Source organism: Jatropha curcas, chromosome 10 (assembly GCF_041381405.1).
Source record: "Jatropha curcas cultivar XTBG-Jc1 chromosome 10, XTBG_Jcur_1.0, whole genome shotgun sequence".
Lineage (NCBI taxonomy): Eukaryota > Viridiplantae > Streptophyta > Magnoliopsida > Malpighiales > Euphorbiaceae > Jatropha > Jatropha curcas.
Window position 1 is genome coordinate 4,108,448 of NC_143160.1, and position 16,385 is coordinate 4,124,832.

Below are 16,385 nucleotides of genomic sequence, written 5' to 3' on the forward strand. Positions count from 1 at the left end.
TCTATATTATGTATAAAAGCTCAAACGATGAGAAATAGGGCATTTCATATTTGTTTAGTATTTTATTTTATTTTAATAATTTTTTGAGTCTTTTTATTTCTTTTTTATAATTTTTTAATGCTCTTTGATTGTATGTATACTTAAATTTGCTGTATAATTATTAATTTTACTTCAATATCTCAGCAAATTTTATTAATTAAATATTCATAAACCAATAGTATTATCAATGTGATTGTGTATTTATATAGTGGATGTGAGTATACTACAAAAAATATATCTGTAATTCAAAAATTGTAAGTTTTATCATTCACAGTTAGCTTATATATAAGTTTCTCATGATATTAGAAAGTCATAAAAATATTATTAGAAAAAATCTAAAAGATACTTACATGGTATTTTGTTTATTTTTTTAATTTTATGAATTTATTTAACCAAAAAGAATTAAATTTTTAGTGTTTTTTGGTTCCTCTCTTGCATTTATTTGTTGTAACCAAAACGGCAGGGTATCAGTATATTGGTTTAAGCTTTAATTAAGTTTTAACTTGAGAGTTATCTCCTAATTAAAAGATGTCGGTGTTGCTTTTTTGTTTTTGTTAATTCAATATTTAATATACTATAGTTAATTTGTTTTTGACAATTGTTTATGGTTGGAATCCAAAGTATTCTCCTACAAATTCAATCTTTAATTATAGTTCTTACAACATTTACATTGTCTTATATAAAAATAAATCTTTTCAATATCTATATATATATTCTCTGAGCAATCACACAACAGTACTCACATAGTATACTTGGTCATGATTTTATTTTGATCCATTCTTACAATTGTGTGTGTTTATATATATACAATCATATTAGCAAATTCTGTTAAGTCGAGGTGTTTTACAGTTTTAGTTTTTTAATAGTAACCACTGATTTTTTTTATTTTTTATTTTTTTTTGTTAAGTAACAAAAAAATAAATTGCTTCTTGAATGCCTTTCACTTTGCAATAATATGAAATCAATGTGTTTAATTAAATGAAAAATTTTAAATTAGGAATTACTACAGCATAATTTAATAACATTGCAAGACCTAAATTCTGATTTATATGCAAATTACAACTTACTATTCAAGCTAAGATATAAGTCATTATCTTCGTCATCGGATAAGACTTTTTTTTTTTTAAATAAATCAAATTAGAAATTTTATTAAAAGAAAACTCTATATAGATATTGGATACGGATCAATATGTTTCTATATTTTTGTATCTGAAATCTAATAATAAACCATTTATACAAAGAATAAAAAAAAACAATATTGATTTGAAGTATCTAATCGAATTGACAAAGTATAATATTTGTACCATCGGCGATCGCTTGTTCCACTTGGTGGCTATTTATAGCCACTTTTCGATTCAATGGTCTTTTTACAAGAATCTGATTACCTTCAAATTTCTTTTGGAGATCTGTACCTCTTTCTGTATAACTATTCAAAATAAGAAAAAAACGTTCGACAAAATCACGTGACAATAATAACTTAAAATTAGATCTGAGAATAAAATTCCAAAATATGGGTGATGATAATCTCCATAATTGAGCGACAATAAATCAGATCTGTATACATATCTAAGGATTAGTTGCAAGAAAATAAATAAAAAAAGAATAAAAATGGGTGACCACCAATGAGAGCTAAGAAAAAAGAGCTTTTAGGTTTTGGAAGAGAAAAAGAGAGCGGCTAGATTTTTTTTTAGAGCTCTTTCCATCATCATCAGATAAGACTTATCTACACATAATGTATGAAACTACGTGTGTGTGTGTGTATATATATATATACCAAATCAATAAGAAAAAATTATTTTAAGAGATTGTTACCGTTTTATTTGTATTTTTCCCAGTGAATTGGTAAGTTAATAAAACAAAACAAGGAGCATCATCTAGCTGCAGTAAGGATCATAATTTTAGCTTTTCCTGCTCTGAAGAGAAAATTTTTTGACAAAAAGGTAGTTTCTAGCAATCTGCTGGTAATATGTTAGATGGTAAAATAATACACAGCAGTGATTAGATCAACATAGTCTATTTTCAACACTTCTTTTTCCTCTGATGTCAGTGCTGCAAATGAAAAATGAAAGAATCTATATATATGATGAGCTCTATTTTGCAAATTTTTCCTTTTCAATTTTAATTATTGAAAAAGATAAAAGCTTCATCACCCTTTCTGCTAGCCAGTCATGTAATGCAATAATAGTGTGAATCACATTTCCACACATGGTGTGAGTCCAAGAGTTCGAGTCCCACCATGAACTAATTTATCTTTCCAAGCATATAAAAGTGAGTTGCCTTTTCTCCTTTTGATTGGTTTGGATATGACTTGAGTGACCAACAATATATATATACATATATATATCTTCAAACATTCAATATCTTGACATAAAAATATATATAATAAAATGGGGTCTTGTTTTTACCATGAAAAGGATGGTGAAGAGCAGTCTTGTTTTGGGAAATTTACCTTATTATAATTAACTACCAATGAATGAATTCTCACATGACAAGATACGAACTCCACCATTTTTTGTCCCCCTCTTAATTCTAATAGTTCCTCATTGCTTGCTTCCAAAATTTAACTATAAATGATTGGCACTGTCTTTTTGTAGGAATCCAGAATAAATATTCTTTTCCAGATGTAATAATGTAATGGATCACCAATGTCAAAGTTAGCTCAAAATAATGCATCCTGATGATCTCCTGCACTACTGAACAAGCACTTGTCGTGCGAAAAATGCTGCCAAGTGCTAAGTAATTAAAGATTTCATAACTTAACCCAAAAAAATTATGGCAAGAAAACTAAATATGGGATGCTTATCAGCTATGAATTGATTGAATAGAGCTGTCAATTTCAGGAACAGGTAGGTTGAGAGAAAACCTTGTATGGGGGACATATATAGACACAAATGTATGGGAATGGGGATAAGGGGGAGACTGGGGAGTCCTCTTTACAATGGAATTGAAGTGTTGGATATATGATTCTGACAAATCTACATCAGAATTTCTGCAGTAGAAATACAGTATCGGTTAATGATAATATGTGGACAATCTGAAAAGACAAATGTTAAGGTTTTGTCATAATGACTAGTTTGATGGCTCATCAGCAACTATGTCCTACAACTTTATCTTTGGTTATCAACTTTATGGTAGAGTGATAGCTCTTGCAATTCTTTCTCTGATTGTATCCAAATAAAAGATACAAGACAAGACCCCTTCCCCCATAATTCAAGTGGCCATATGTCGGAGTACGGTTTCTGATTAGTATGATTATCATTTAATTATGCAACTCAATTAGGATACACTCAATAAATAGTTTTTTTGTTAGTTTCCAGCCCCAAAGATATTAATTGTACACTTCCATCATTGGCTTCATCCCTCATTTTATACCACTTAATTAGATTATATGTTATCAGCTTTCGAACCCACAAGACTCGACTCGACTCGATTCCAGTACCTCTAATCAAAAAATGTACATCTTTGAGATTTTGATCATTAGAAGGCAATAATAGGGTTCGTAATTTAAGGCTTTAAGCATGAAAAAGCTTATAAAAAGTGGTCTTGATGTCTTTGTCAGGTTATGGCAAATGGGTTTTTATTGCACAGACAAGATAAAGGTTTTCTTTTAATTAATTAGGGTGTAAGCTTAATTATAAAGATTCTGAACCAAATTAATTAAGGATGCGGCTGGACACTAATAGATTAGGATTAACTTTATTTCTTCTCAAGTTCTCTTTCTTTAAGTGTTGTTGGCAAATGTAGTTTTCATAAAGGACCTAATAATTTTTTGAAACTTGAAGATACTCTGCCCCCACTAGATTATGTCTTGACCTAAGCAAAAGAAAGAATCAAAGTGTCATGCAATGTATTATTGGAGGCAACCCCCATGACAGATTAACGGTATTTGATCTCATTATATGTTTGGAGGTTGCTGGCAAATCAAGCTAATAATAATGTTCTTGAAAGAGGAATTACTATTCTTCCTTGTATATAGATATATATCCTATCCAAAAATGCGTCTTTTGTGTTGGATCCCAGACATGGATAGTGGGTGTTGTGTTTATCATCAGCAAAAGTTAACAAGTTGAATACAAGTGGATGCAGCTATTCTTAAGTGTCTTGTTCCTGATGAATTTTCTTGTTTTTTGTTTCGATTCATTTGCCTTTCTATCAATATCAAGGTTCTGAACTTGACTGTGCCAGGCTTCAGGTTGACCCATCATATTATTTTTCATTTCCGGGTTATATATATATATATATATATATATTGGTATTTGTTCTTTGGGTTGATTATTCTAAATTTAAGAAACTCCATAGGCACTTGATTAATTTTTATGAGTATTTGTAAAATATCAAAATATAAATTTAGATTAATCACTTTGTGATTCTTGCTAATTCAGCTTTTGATTGTCCAGTCAATTAGGATAAGAATCTGGGTTAGTCGGTTCAGCAGTCTTGCTTTCATATTGATTGTTGACAGATATGGCTTTGGCAGCCTATCTAATTAGGTTTTCTTTTCTTTTCTTTCTTTTTTTTTCCCCTTCATCTCAACATTCCCACCGGCTAAGGTATATATATTAATTAGACTATCGATTATACACAATAAATGAAATTAAATTTATGCAGTACCATCTGATTACAATATAAAAGAATAAAAAAAAAAACAATAATATATATATATAATTAATAGTATTACAATATTTCCTTTCTGTTTGTCTTTTATGTGTATAGGATTTGAGAATTACATTTAAAAAAAAAAAATGAATATTGCAATGTGTGAACTTAATCTGTTAAGCCGCAATTATTTAAAGATTTTTTTCAAATGTTCCAAGTTTCTTATATGTTTGACATGATGATTATAATTAATTCCTTTACGCAGTTGATAAAGAAAAAGGTGGATTACCATAAAAATCCATATATATTTTGGACTATATATTTTTTTTTTTGATTTTGTCAATTATATACATAACTTAATTAAAAAAAAAAACATATTTAACATGGCAATATAATACATATTTTATATAAAAAAAACCTATATATATATATATATTTGCCTTTGATGTATAAAGTATATTTAAGTGTAATACAACACCAAAAAAATATTAATTATATTCTAAAATTTATTAAATTTAAAAATAAAAAGAAGAAAAAATTTTGAATCTTCTCATTGCTTTGGCATAATTGGAAACAGTCACATTTTCAATCATAAGAAAGGAAATCATAAGAAAGGAAAAGGAAAATTCAAGTCTCAGATACCCTCTAATTATTCCAAGTTTAACAGCAATTGATATGATCAAGATCAAAAATTACAACTGACAATTTTTTTTTTAAACCGGGCAGTAATTACAATTCAACCAAATGTTTGATCTTTTTTTTATCATTTACCCTAAACCTGTATATTCAAAAATATTTAATTTTCAATTTCTTCTGCCGCTTATCATGCAATGATCATTTGTTATATATATATATATATCCTAATCAAGTACATTTATGTGATTAACCAAAAATTATATGCATGGTAGAATACATAATATAATACTTGGGAGGTTCAGATTATAACAATCTCATCCATCAAAAAAAAAAAAAAAAAAAAAGAAATTGCAGATGTACCGAAAAAAAAATGATACGAAGAGAAATTTACAGCATGATACACAATGATACCTAATGATTTCATCAGTTAGCTAATTAAAATTACTGGTAAATCAATGATGATTGCCAAGAGGATTGTTTTCTTAATAATTTAATTTGATTCTTCAAGTATTAATTAAATCGATATTCCTTTAAAAATTTTCAGATTCCAGCAGCTTCAAAACAATTTTTCTGGTTTCAAATAAATTCTTGTTATAATTATTATTAATAATCACACATATCATCAACAATGATGGAAATTGAAAAAACAAAATATGGGCATTGCAAGCTTTTTCCATGCCCACTTATGCTGTGTCCTTTTTCATCTTTATCTCCTTCTCTTCTCTGTTATTGATGAAGGAAAAATAAAGAAGGAATCCAATACCCAAATATTCAAAAACTCAACAACTTGGCTCTAGCTAGATTAATCTCATTCTCCCTCATCGATAAGCTTGTCTTCAATGGTTTTCAAATCTCAATCTTGATTATATAAAGATAATTAATAATTAAGCATATTCTGATTATTATTATTATTATCGTTTAAGGCTTAAACCTTTGCCTGCAAGATTGGCAAGTGATCTCCATGCACGTAGAATCTATCTGCCTTGTCGCTTTTTGTTTCATTCTTTCAGCTTTTTCAACTTCTTCTCTTGCTCTTTGCCACATATGTCTTGCCTTTGCGAACTCCGATTGTGCCAACTCCATCTCTCTCCTTGTCAGCTCTCTCACTCTTTCTGCATAAGCTTTTTCAATGGCTGCCAATCGAATTTGCTCCGCCGCTTGCCATTTCAACGCCTCCACGCAACTCGTTTCCGTTTTCCCGTCACTGAAATCACAAATGGGACCTGTTAAAACACAGTTAGATGGAGCCTGGATTGGGCTAAGACTGATTGATAATTGCAAGTCTAGTGATGGCCCTCCAAATTGACGCTGATGATGATGACGATGATCAGACACCGTAGTATTATTCGCCGGTGTTCGATACCTCAACGAAGATGAATCCAGCGGCCGAGACGACATGTGTGTATATGAACAAGAAGAAGAAGCTATAGAGTTTTGTGAGGGAAGCAGCTGTAACTCTCTCTGATCATCCTCTTCCATTAAGGAGAGAAGATGTTTATTTAAACTCTATCTAGCTAGGGAACTGTTAAGGTGGCAAAGAACGGTGCCTTATATAAAAACTTATACTAGACCAAATTACCATTTAGCCCATGGCTTCCATGCAAAATGACCTAACTACCTTCAACTATGATGCATGACAATAATACCCTTTTTTATCTTCCCACAATTCTCGCCAGAGACCAACCCACAGTTTGGTTTAAAATTATATATATTTTAAAAGGTTTGGTTAAAAAAAAAATATAAAAATCGGGCAAAAACTAAAATTCAATTAGAAATTTAAATCTATTAAAATCATTAAGCTATGAATAAACTCCTTTTCAGATAAAATTATCATCAAGAACAACTAAAATCGAAATATAAATTAAATTAAAATTACAGGATTCATTTTCATTCATAAAATCAATTTTTGTTTATCTTTTAGATTTAATATACATGTTAAGGTTTGTACTTTTTCGGAATCAAATTTGTATCTTACTTTTAAATTATCGTTTATTACTTAATTAATACCTTATTGATTAGATAAAAATTATTTAACAGATGATTTTAGATTTTAAATTTCTCATCCAAAAATTTAATGCATTTTTACTGATTAATAAATGGTGTTTTGGAGAGGTTAAGAAATCCGTTGAATAATCCAAAAGGAACATGAAAAAATAACGGATCACGTTATTAAGCTATGAGTAGCTTTTTTGTGTTGTAGCGAAGTGTTTGTCTCTCCTTTTTCATCGTCTTTTTAATTTTGTTATTTTATTATTGACTTGATAATCCCTTTTTTATTATTAGGGGAGATGAGGATGGAGGAGAGGTGTGGGAGTGTAATAATTAGACTCGCACGTGCGCGAAGTGTTGTTTAGAAGGTTAGGCTTTTTTATTAAATTATTTATTTATTAAAAAAAAATCAAAAGAGAAAAAAAAATTGGGTGCTTTGGACATGGATTTAAACTTTATGGTAGGGCTAAGGTTGTCGGGCCCTCAATAGAAAAAAAGTTGTCCACTTTCTAACTCAGCAACTCACGCTCTGGGCAGAGTCGGCACGTGGGATGGCCACACTGCTTTGGCTGACCATGATTGTGGGTACTGACTCTCCCTCTTGGGCCGTTCATCTGTGACCACTTTGTGATGAAAGGCTTTTCTTAATCCTTGATCGTCTTGCAAGAGAAACAAATTTTTTGTGCTTAGGAATCTCCATCGGTTTAACTCTCAAAAGTTGTATTATTGTTGCATTTCAACTATATAATATTTCAAATCTTAGGTTTATGTCACTTTTATAAACTCATTTTTAAACAAATTTTGTAAATTGCAAATAATTCTATTTTGCATTTTTCATCAATATGATTTAATATATTCATATTTTAATTTTAAGCCGAAATAGAATACAACGCTATATAGCTAAAATATCAAGATTATGAAAAGCTAATTAATTAGTTAGTCAGTATTGATTTTTTAATATCAATTCAATTTTTACTTTTTTACCGATTTATAACTTAAATGTATTTGATTATGTTGTATTTCGTTACGGCTTACCAGAGTATAAAATACTGAATTGAAAGTTAGCTAAAAAGGTATATATACACACTCTGGAGAAGCTTATTATATATATAAAATTCTTGAGGAAGGATGATTGAAGGAAGATAAATATTACAAAAAGGGAGAAAATGGGGACGAGATGGTGCTGCAAGTGAAGATTCTGTGCAGACTTTATGCATGTGCGAGGGTTGATTTTATCAAGTAGATGTGTTGTTATGGACAAGATTGCATTCATAAAAGGTTAAATATATAAATATTTTATGGTAGTGTCAAACTTTTAAGATAGCAACAAATAAAATGGATACGAAAGAAGAGCAGTTGGGCCTCTAACTCAAAAACAAGTCAAACTCACAAATGAAAGTAAAAGTGAACTGATGACATGAGAGCAACACTTTCTCAAATTTTGGGAGTTTTTGATTCACTTTTTAGATTATTTCTACACACACATTTTTTTAAAAAAAACATAAATTTAATATAATTTTAATCGGTGGTCTTACAATGGACTTTTGGATTATGAATTATAAATTTCAACTTTTAATCTAACATTTTTATTAATTTGATTTTTTTTACCACTTTCTATTTACATGCGAAAAAAATTTAATAATAAAAATATCCATGAAAATATATATCGCTCCCGTAATCAAGACAAAAGCCATTTTATAATGGATAATTAAAATTATAAATATATTCTTTTTCAAGAACTTTAATATTTATATCTTTGAAATGATTTGAAACTTTATCTACAATATAATTTAAATATATGAATATGGAAAATATATAAACTGACAAAAAGCATTATACGTAAACACTATTAATAAGTTTAATAATTGCATTTATTTACAATAAGGTGATAGAATTATGTTTTTTAGATAAGAAATCAGAAAAATGATTAATGTTATTGTTGTGGAGAGTGGGATTTGAACCCACGCCCTTTCGGACCAGAACCTTAATCTGGCGCCTTAGACCAACTCGGCCATCTCCACCTAATATTTGGCTTTTTTGGTATAAACTAAATACACAAATTTAATGGTCAAACACAGGCCCAAACAGGCTCACTGAACCAGAAATGCTTTTTTTCCATTTGGCCCAGAATTTCATTGTCATAATCCATTTCTAATTAACCAATTATGAATGTGTCTGTTCATAAAATAGTCAATTTGCACGATTAGACTGGTCTAAAGACACTGCAACTGAAAAAACATGGGAAAGGTTCCATTTAAATGGCAGAGCTTTTGTAGCAGTTAAGGGGGGCATGGGGCATGTGAAAAGTTTTAGAAGGCTTTGGAAGTTTATGCATGCTCTAGTCTTAGTCCTAGCTTCACTGCCTGCCTAAATCACCCACCCATTTGTGGTGTTAATGGAGATCACTTCAGGACAATCATTTTATATCATGGACTCCAACTAAGTTTTTGGGCATTTTTTTTTTTCTTTTAGGGTCCCATTTTTGAGCTAAAAAGTGCCTCTCCTTAAAGTGCCCTAGCCATTTTTTGCATAAAAGAAACCTATCCATGGAGGGTTATCTGGTCCATACAAGACCTAACATTTCCCCTTCCAAATATGAAATATGTAACATGCAATGTACTATTGTCTATTGGTTCCATTATTTCTATGTAAGAATGTAACCCTCAATTTCAATTCAACGTTTGTTGGAAGTTTGTGATTAAAAAGTAAAGAATTTTGTAAAATAGATTGTAAGACTTTCTTTGCATTAGATCAATGTGAAGAATGTGTATTTGAAATCGTTTGGAGTGGATTTGATTTCCGCAAGATAAGCTGGTCCAAGAATATTTTTATCATTATCATAAGTAGAACAATAATAAAAATTTAATGACTTCTCATTGTCTTTTTTCCTTTTTATGCTCAGAATTTCAGTCTGACTATTATATGGCTGTAAAGAATTTCGTAGTATTAATAATGAGGCCAAAAAAGTAATTGTAGGGTCGTGATTCCTTTCTTTGAAAAACAGTGCTCAAAGGACAAGTGGACATAGGGGGGAGAGGGATAGGACCCGGGTAGGCCATGGCCCGTGGGCCGATCAATTCGTAGAGATATTTGACCCGTATTGCTAATTTGATCACGCCAAAACTCGGATCTGAGGTGTTCTCTGCCACGCGCTGGAAATGGAATCTCTTCCCGCATACTACCCTTTCCTTTTGCTTATTTTCCCGCTACTTCCTTTTTTCATTTATCTTCGAGCAAATTTTCTCGCGAAACAGAAAGCAGTTTGTCGGCTTTTGCCGCGTTTTCTCAGTTGCCAAACTTTATGACTTCTCGAGAGCTTGTTCTTGTCTCGACAGCAACGATCTTCGTTGCATTAACATCTGCACTTGTGGTTCGTTCCTTGTTCTTCAACCACAAAAAGCGGTTTGTCCCGATCGATCCATCTGGAAATGGTGTCATTTCAAAGAAACGCTCGTCTCAGAGCCCGTTTGATCCTTCCAAACGGAAAGAGTTAGTCAGATTTCTCAATTAATTGAACGTTACTTTGCTGTTTACTAGTCAAGTCGCAAAAATTTCAGCAGAGATGAGAGGTTTCACTATTTTTCTTTTCACAATTCTAAAAACCTTTATGTTTTCTTTCCATTTCACTTTACTTCAGATATTTGTCGTGGGACGATTATTTTATGGCTATTGCGTTTCTATCAGCTGAAAGATCAAAAGATCCTAACAGGCAGGTCATTTTCTGATTCTTTTAATTCTTTTTGTACTTAAGATAATTGTAATTGGGATCAAGTCTCCTTTATTAGAACAAGCAACTGTAACTGTAAATTAATTAGACATTAGTAGTTTGAGATAGCTAACACTTCCTTCGATTGTGCATTGGAGTTGCAGGTTGGTGCATGCTTAGTTAGTCAAAATGGCGTAATTCTTGGTAAGGTCACTAGCGTGTGAAATTTGCATCTAACAACATGGCGGTGCTATTGTTTGTATAAGATGAATCTTGCAATTTTTCTTCTAAGTAAGACAATGTTAATGTAGTTATATGCATACATTGCCTTATCTTCTTTGAAGTGACTGCAACCATGCAATGTATTGGTAATTTAGGTACCAAACTCTTACTTCGTCTATATGTCAACACTTGCCATAGTGATGAAAATACCACAAGCAAGTCAATTGGAAATAGTGATCAGTTGCTTAAACTTATATTTCTGATCATGTTGATAGTCTAGTATTCGTGAATTTGCAGCTGCTATACTTGACTCGTACTAATTACTTGGCTTAGGCATTGGCTATAATGGATTTCCCAGAGGTTGCTCAGATGACAAACTTCCTTGGGCAAAGGTTAGGATTTGATAAGTTTCTTATTTCACAATAGAATTACTTCTACTAAGCCTCTGCTTCTATGTTTCAGAAATCTAAAACTGGGAATCCTCTGGAGACAAAGTATCCGTAAGTGCTATGCTTTTACTAACTTCTTAACATGAATATATGTTCTTTCCACAGATGTATAAGCGTATATACATGTATGTTTTTTCTTCATCAATAGTTCGTGTCCTGTATCTGGCATCACGTTCTAGCGCTTTAATGTTTTATGCTTTTTTTTTTTTTTGTCTCCATTCTATATGTTATGAATATCTCTGGTACATCACTCGTACATCTAGCCATCTATTGCAGTTATGTTTGTCATGCTGAAGTTAATGCTATCCTGAACAGAAACCATGCTTCTGCTGCCGGGCAGGTTAGAAATGGCTACAATTTCATTCGTCTCATATCTACTTTCTTGTTGCACTTTCTCTGTGCTTCTCTCATTATTTAGATTTTCCAGAATTCAGTTCAGAATGTGGATGTTTGAAATTGAAACCAAAATAATTAAGAAAATTTCTTTTTTTTTTTCATAATTTTTGCAGAAGCTTTACGTGACCATGTTCCCCTGCAATGAATGTGCCAAGATAATCATTCAGGTTTGACGATCATGTTTTTTATACTATATTTGTAAATCCAGATAAGAAAGCATGGGTTAAACCTCACTAGTATGGTCCTGATTTTTTCCTACACGACAATGAAAAGAAAATGAATTCTCCGTTTCCATTTAGTGTTTATCAGGAAATTAGTTCAAAATAACTGTTTTTGCTCAATCAGTATCCAGCCATTGGAAATATTAGTTTAATACTAATACATTATTTCACACTGAATGGATTTTGCTGACATAAGAAAACATGAAATATGCAGTTAATTTTCTCTATGCCTATTATTTATAGTGACTAGGAGACTAACATAAACCTACTCAAAACCCATTAGGAGATCCATATATCATATGATTACCTAAATAGGAAAATATATTGGATCTTGTAGGACCTATTAATATTAACACAAAGCCCCATCTTTGAGATCTAATAACTCTGATAATTGGTGTATTTTTTTTATATCCATGGACACAAGCACTTAGAAGAAATCTTAAAACTATAAATTCCAATTGAAACTTACAAATGGGGTCTCTTTTGCGGTCCAGAAGGCAATTGTTCTTGTTTCCAGTTGAACCTCCTCTCTTAATTTATGGGTAATAATTGCTATATGATTTACCTACTTTCTTTCAGTCAGGTGTATCTGAAGTAATATATTTTGTGGAGAAGAACTCGAGTAATTCTGACACAGCGTACATTGCTTCACATAAGCTCCTATCTATGGCTGGTGTCAAAGTAAGTTGCAAAAACCTGCCCAGCTTACCTGTTCTCTGATTTTCTTTCCCTCCTCAGTCTGTTTCCATGTGCCTATCTACTTTATCATTGCAGGTCAGGAAACATCAGCCCCAAATGGACCAAATTTTGATCAAGTTTGAAGATCTTTAGTTAATGACAGATTTTGTTTATTCATTAAGCTTATTGTTGTTTGTATCACTGTGGACTATTGAATATAAGCTCGTACTCATTTAACTTCATCCGTGGTGCTTTTGTTCACAGCCAAGTAATTGAATGATGGTTCTTTGTTTCCATTAATTAATAAAAAAATCCTAAAATAAACTGTTCAAAATCTAAATTAAGATAAAAATGTATTTTATTAATATCCGGACCTTGAAATACAAAATCACTTCAAATGATTTCTCAAACCCAGAAAAAGCTTCGTTCCCGTTTGATATATTTATCTAGGGAGACAAAAAGTAACAAAAAAAAAAAATGGACCTTTTTTAACTCTAAAGAAATCGATTGCCTTATCTTCTTGAAACCTAGTTTCTTCTCAATGCTACATATGCTTTATGGTGCATTAAGGGCTTCAAGTTGCTTCCGAAGTTCTTCGAGGTCGTCAATTGGAGTTGTAGCTGTTTCAGCAGCCGGGGACTCATCCGCACTTGGGAGCTCACGTGCAAGACCTTCTGGAAGAGCATCTGCAAAAATTGACAAAGATGGAGAAGAAAATATCACCATACTAGTTTAGGAGGGAGGAATATTCTCCAGTTATAGTTTTCAATCATGAAGATAAAATTATCTTTTTAATGTATAATACAAAAATTACGACTGTTTCTACACAAGCTGCGTCATCTGCTTTAACAGTTCCCTTGGTGAAAATATTTGCCATCTAACTTTTGCATGGACTATGTTTGCAAAACAAAAGTTTGGCATCTATCCATTTATATATTTTGTAGCAAGTGATAATAAAAATGGAAGACAAACTTTAAGGATCACCTGAACTTGTGGCGTCTGTCCCTTCCAGCTCGCTATCATCCACAACACTGAGGATGCCAGGAAAAAGTTTCAACAAAATTTGGTTCCCAAGTTCCCAGAAACAAATATAACATAAAGAAGAAGAGAAGAGAATTGATGTGAACTAGTGTCTTTATCAGCGTTACCTTATGTTCCATTCATTATCTGCATGAAGTGTGATTTCCGTAACTAATAGTGCTTCTGCCTCCATCTTTGCTTTAGCTGCAGCATCCCTAGCTGGCTTTGCAAGGATGTACTCTTTCTGTACAATAATCACAGTTCATATAATTAGGGTGGGAAAAAATCAAAATGCATCAAATATTTAGATTTCAAGAAAACAACTGCTTCTGAATCATCAAAGCACTTCTGAATTTGATACCTGACGCTCCAAACAAGCAGCATTTGAACATTGAGGATTTGGTCTCATTTCCATGGTTGGGAAGTAATCTTTAAGAGAATTGTATCCCTGCAACAAACAAATAAAGCCAGAACCTGTCAAAACTAGACAACCTGATGAACATGTAACTACCGACGTTTCCCAAGAAAATAACATAACAAAGAATATATAAACTTCCATAAAAATTTATTAAATTCAGGCAAAGTACTATTTAAACAAGAATTGAACAAATCAATGACAGAAAGGGTTAACATTGAATTTACCAGGTATGGGGATACAATTCCAAACTGTAACAAGTGCTTTAGTGTGTTTTGTACCAAAAGCCCTGCAACAACTCCCTGAAATTCGATTCATATCACTGGAAATTAGAACATCAGTTCGTAGGCAACAACTTCAGCAACATAATGTCCTACTCAACTGGTTATGCACCACCACACTAGTAGCCACAAAATCTTTAAGGTTTCTTTGGCTACTTTCTCTATTCCTATTCAGGCACATAAGAGAGAACCATGTACTTCTAGAATAAGAGCAGTTTAAAAGGCCGTGAAGAAATTACCATTGTGGTAGGCAAAGATGCTGCACAAACTCCCTCCCGCTTGAGTGTGCGCTCATCTATACCAGATGCTACAACCTAAAAGAAGTACAATGCCATCTTCACATTTTGTTATTAAACAACCATATATTAATCTTCAGGACACCAGAAAATAATACAGTAGGAAAAAGAATAGTTATGTAAACTTGCAAACCAAAAAAGCATTAAAGAAATTTCAAAGCTACATTAAAAGATCCTTAAGTATAGTCAAAATCCAAAAAGTGAAAGAACATACCAGGGGAGGTGCACATGCAAAACAAGCAGTTTCTCCAGGAATCAACAGTTGTATATGACCTGAGACGGCATCTTCAGATACACCTGCCAATAGATATCTTCTTTTAAATTCATGAACAGGTGCCAAGAAGGAGAGAGCCGAAATACCCAATAATTCAAACACTAAATGTAAGCCCTCAAAGAATCCAAAAAATAATGCATATGTAACTGGATCTTGTAAATCTAGTTTGAAGCATAAACCTATTGCATGCCTGCAAACAAATTTGAGAACTATAACTTTCATTCTGTTGAACACATTGTCAATGAATACAATTGAAAAAAGTACTAGAAGTTCATTGATAGAGTAGTTCATGCTATAGCCAAGAAACCATACAATTCCTTCAAAACTTCTCATTTTTCAAAATCAAGTACATCCATAACCCACCAGATCAGAATATGCCAAGAAGCATACATCTAAGACCATTTTATGAAACATAATTGTAAACATTAGAAGAAGACTATAGTAAGTCAAAATAATTTCTTCCACAAAGATTTAAACAACAAGCAAGAGTAATGTCATTACCAGACTCCATCCACGTTTGATTCAATTCATTACAAGCCTGCATATGACAATAGAAGCATTCCAAGACATTTAGAATATTTAAAAGAATTTTTGGCATCCCCAAAAAGAAAATACCAGCCTTAAATTATAATTCATAAATGATCATCAGATAATGCAGCACAAGGATAAAAATAATAATATCAGGATGAAAATCTTTACATTTGGAAAAGGCCATCAGACCTGGCAGTGGCATCTGTCATGAAAAACAAATGAAAAGAAAAAAAACTATGGTGCTACAACAGTGTTCTTCACCTGGTTAACAGCCATCCTTGCTTCATAGTTATCCACACAGCTTAAAACAAGATCTACTCCACTACCTTCTTTACTTGATCGAAATGATTTATTTTTTAAACTTGACATGAAGGTTTCAAATCCTTGAACTGTTGTGATGTTCAGCGTATAGCTCTGAATAGAAAAGATCCAATGAAAATACAGTCAGCAGAATAATAGTAGAAATTCAGAAAAATAGAAAGCAATCTTCTTCTGAGATTGTATTGACCTAATAGAACCAAACTATTCACAAGCATAAAAGACAAATGGGCCTACCCTTCTTCATCCCCTCCCCAATCAAAAGGGGATGGTGCACATGTGCAAGTTAGAGTGAAAGTTATCTTTCAGGAAAACTAT

The 16,385-nt window shown here is 31.9% G+C and overlaps 3 protein-coding genes and 1 non-coding gene across 6 annotated transcripts; 1 reads left to right on the forward strand and 3 right to left on the reverse strand.

The window, feature by feature from the left end:
* Positions 1–5,836: 5,836 nt before the first annotated feature.
* Positions 5,837–6,789, reverse strand: LOC105640193 (SHOOT GRAVITROPISM-like protein). Its single transcript, XM_012224439.3, has one exon. It carries the CDS (start codon positions 6,748–6,750, stop codon positions 6,190–6,192), a length of 561 nt encoding a protein of 186 aa, XP_012079829.1. The 5' UTR covers positions 6,751–6,789; the 3' UTR covers positions 5,837–6,189.
* A 2,411-nt stretch (positions 6,790–9,200) lies between these two features.
* TRNAL-AAG (transfer RNA leucine (anticodon AAG)) lies at positions 9,201–9,281 on the reverse strand. Its single transcript has one exon. It is a non-coding gene; the product is annotated as a tRNA-Leu (tRNA).
* A 1,130-nt stretch (positions 9,282–10,411) lies between these two features.
* On the forward strand, positions 10,412–13,174 carry LOC105640194 (Cytidine/deoxycytidylate deaminase family protein). 3 transcript variants are annotated; one of them, XR_016318495.1, is made up of 9 exons: positions 10,412–10,749; positions 10,898–10,973; positions 11,131–11,170; positions 11,522–11,580; positions 11,651–11,688; positions 11,914–11,977; positions 12,147–12,200; positions 12,838–12,935; positions 13,029–13,174. XR_016318495.1 is itself a non-coding variant. In XM_012224440.4 (9 exons), the coding sequence occupies exons 1-9, from the start codon at positions 10,562–10,564 to the stop codon at positions 13,083–13,085; spliced, it is 678 nt and encodes a 225-aa protein (XP_012079830.1). In that variant the 5' UTR covers positions 10,417–10,561; the 3' UTR covers positions 13,086–13,174. The 3 variants fall into 3 exon arrangements, 2 of the variants coding, with proteins under 2 accessions (XP_012079830.1, XP_089571641.1); XM_012224440.4 differs by having other exon boundaries at positions 10,417–10,749; positions 12,834–12,935; XM_089715515.1 differs by lacking the exon at positions 11,131–11,170 and having other exon boundaries at positions 10,515–10,749; positions 10,898–10,969; positions 12,834–12,935.
* A 98-nt stretch (positions 13,175–13,272) lies between these two features.
* LOC105640195 (ubiquitin-like modifier-activating enzyme 5) lies at positions 13,273–16,163 on the reverse strand (the record flags this gene model as incomplete). The annotated part of the gene is given in 9 exon segments (XM_020681874.3): positions 13,273–13,618; positions 13,917–13,963; positions 14,081–14,196; positions 14,314–14,400; positions 14,595–14,669; positions 14,888–14,962; positions 15,159–15,241; positions 15,720–15,756; positions 16,011–16,163. Coding segments are annotated over 9 exon segments (804 nt in total), but the record flags the coding sequence as incomplete, so codon positions are not given.
* Between the last annotated feature and the right edge of the window lie 222 nt (positions 16,164–16,385).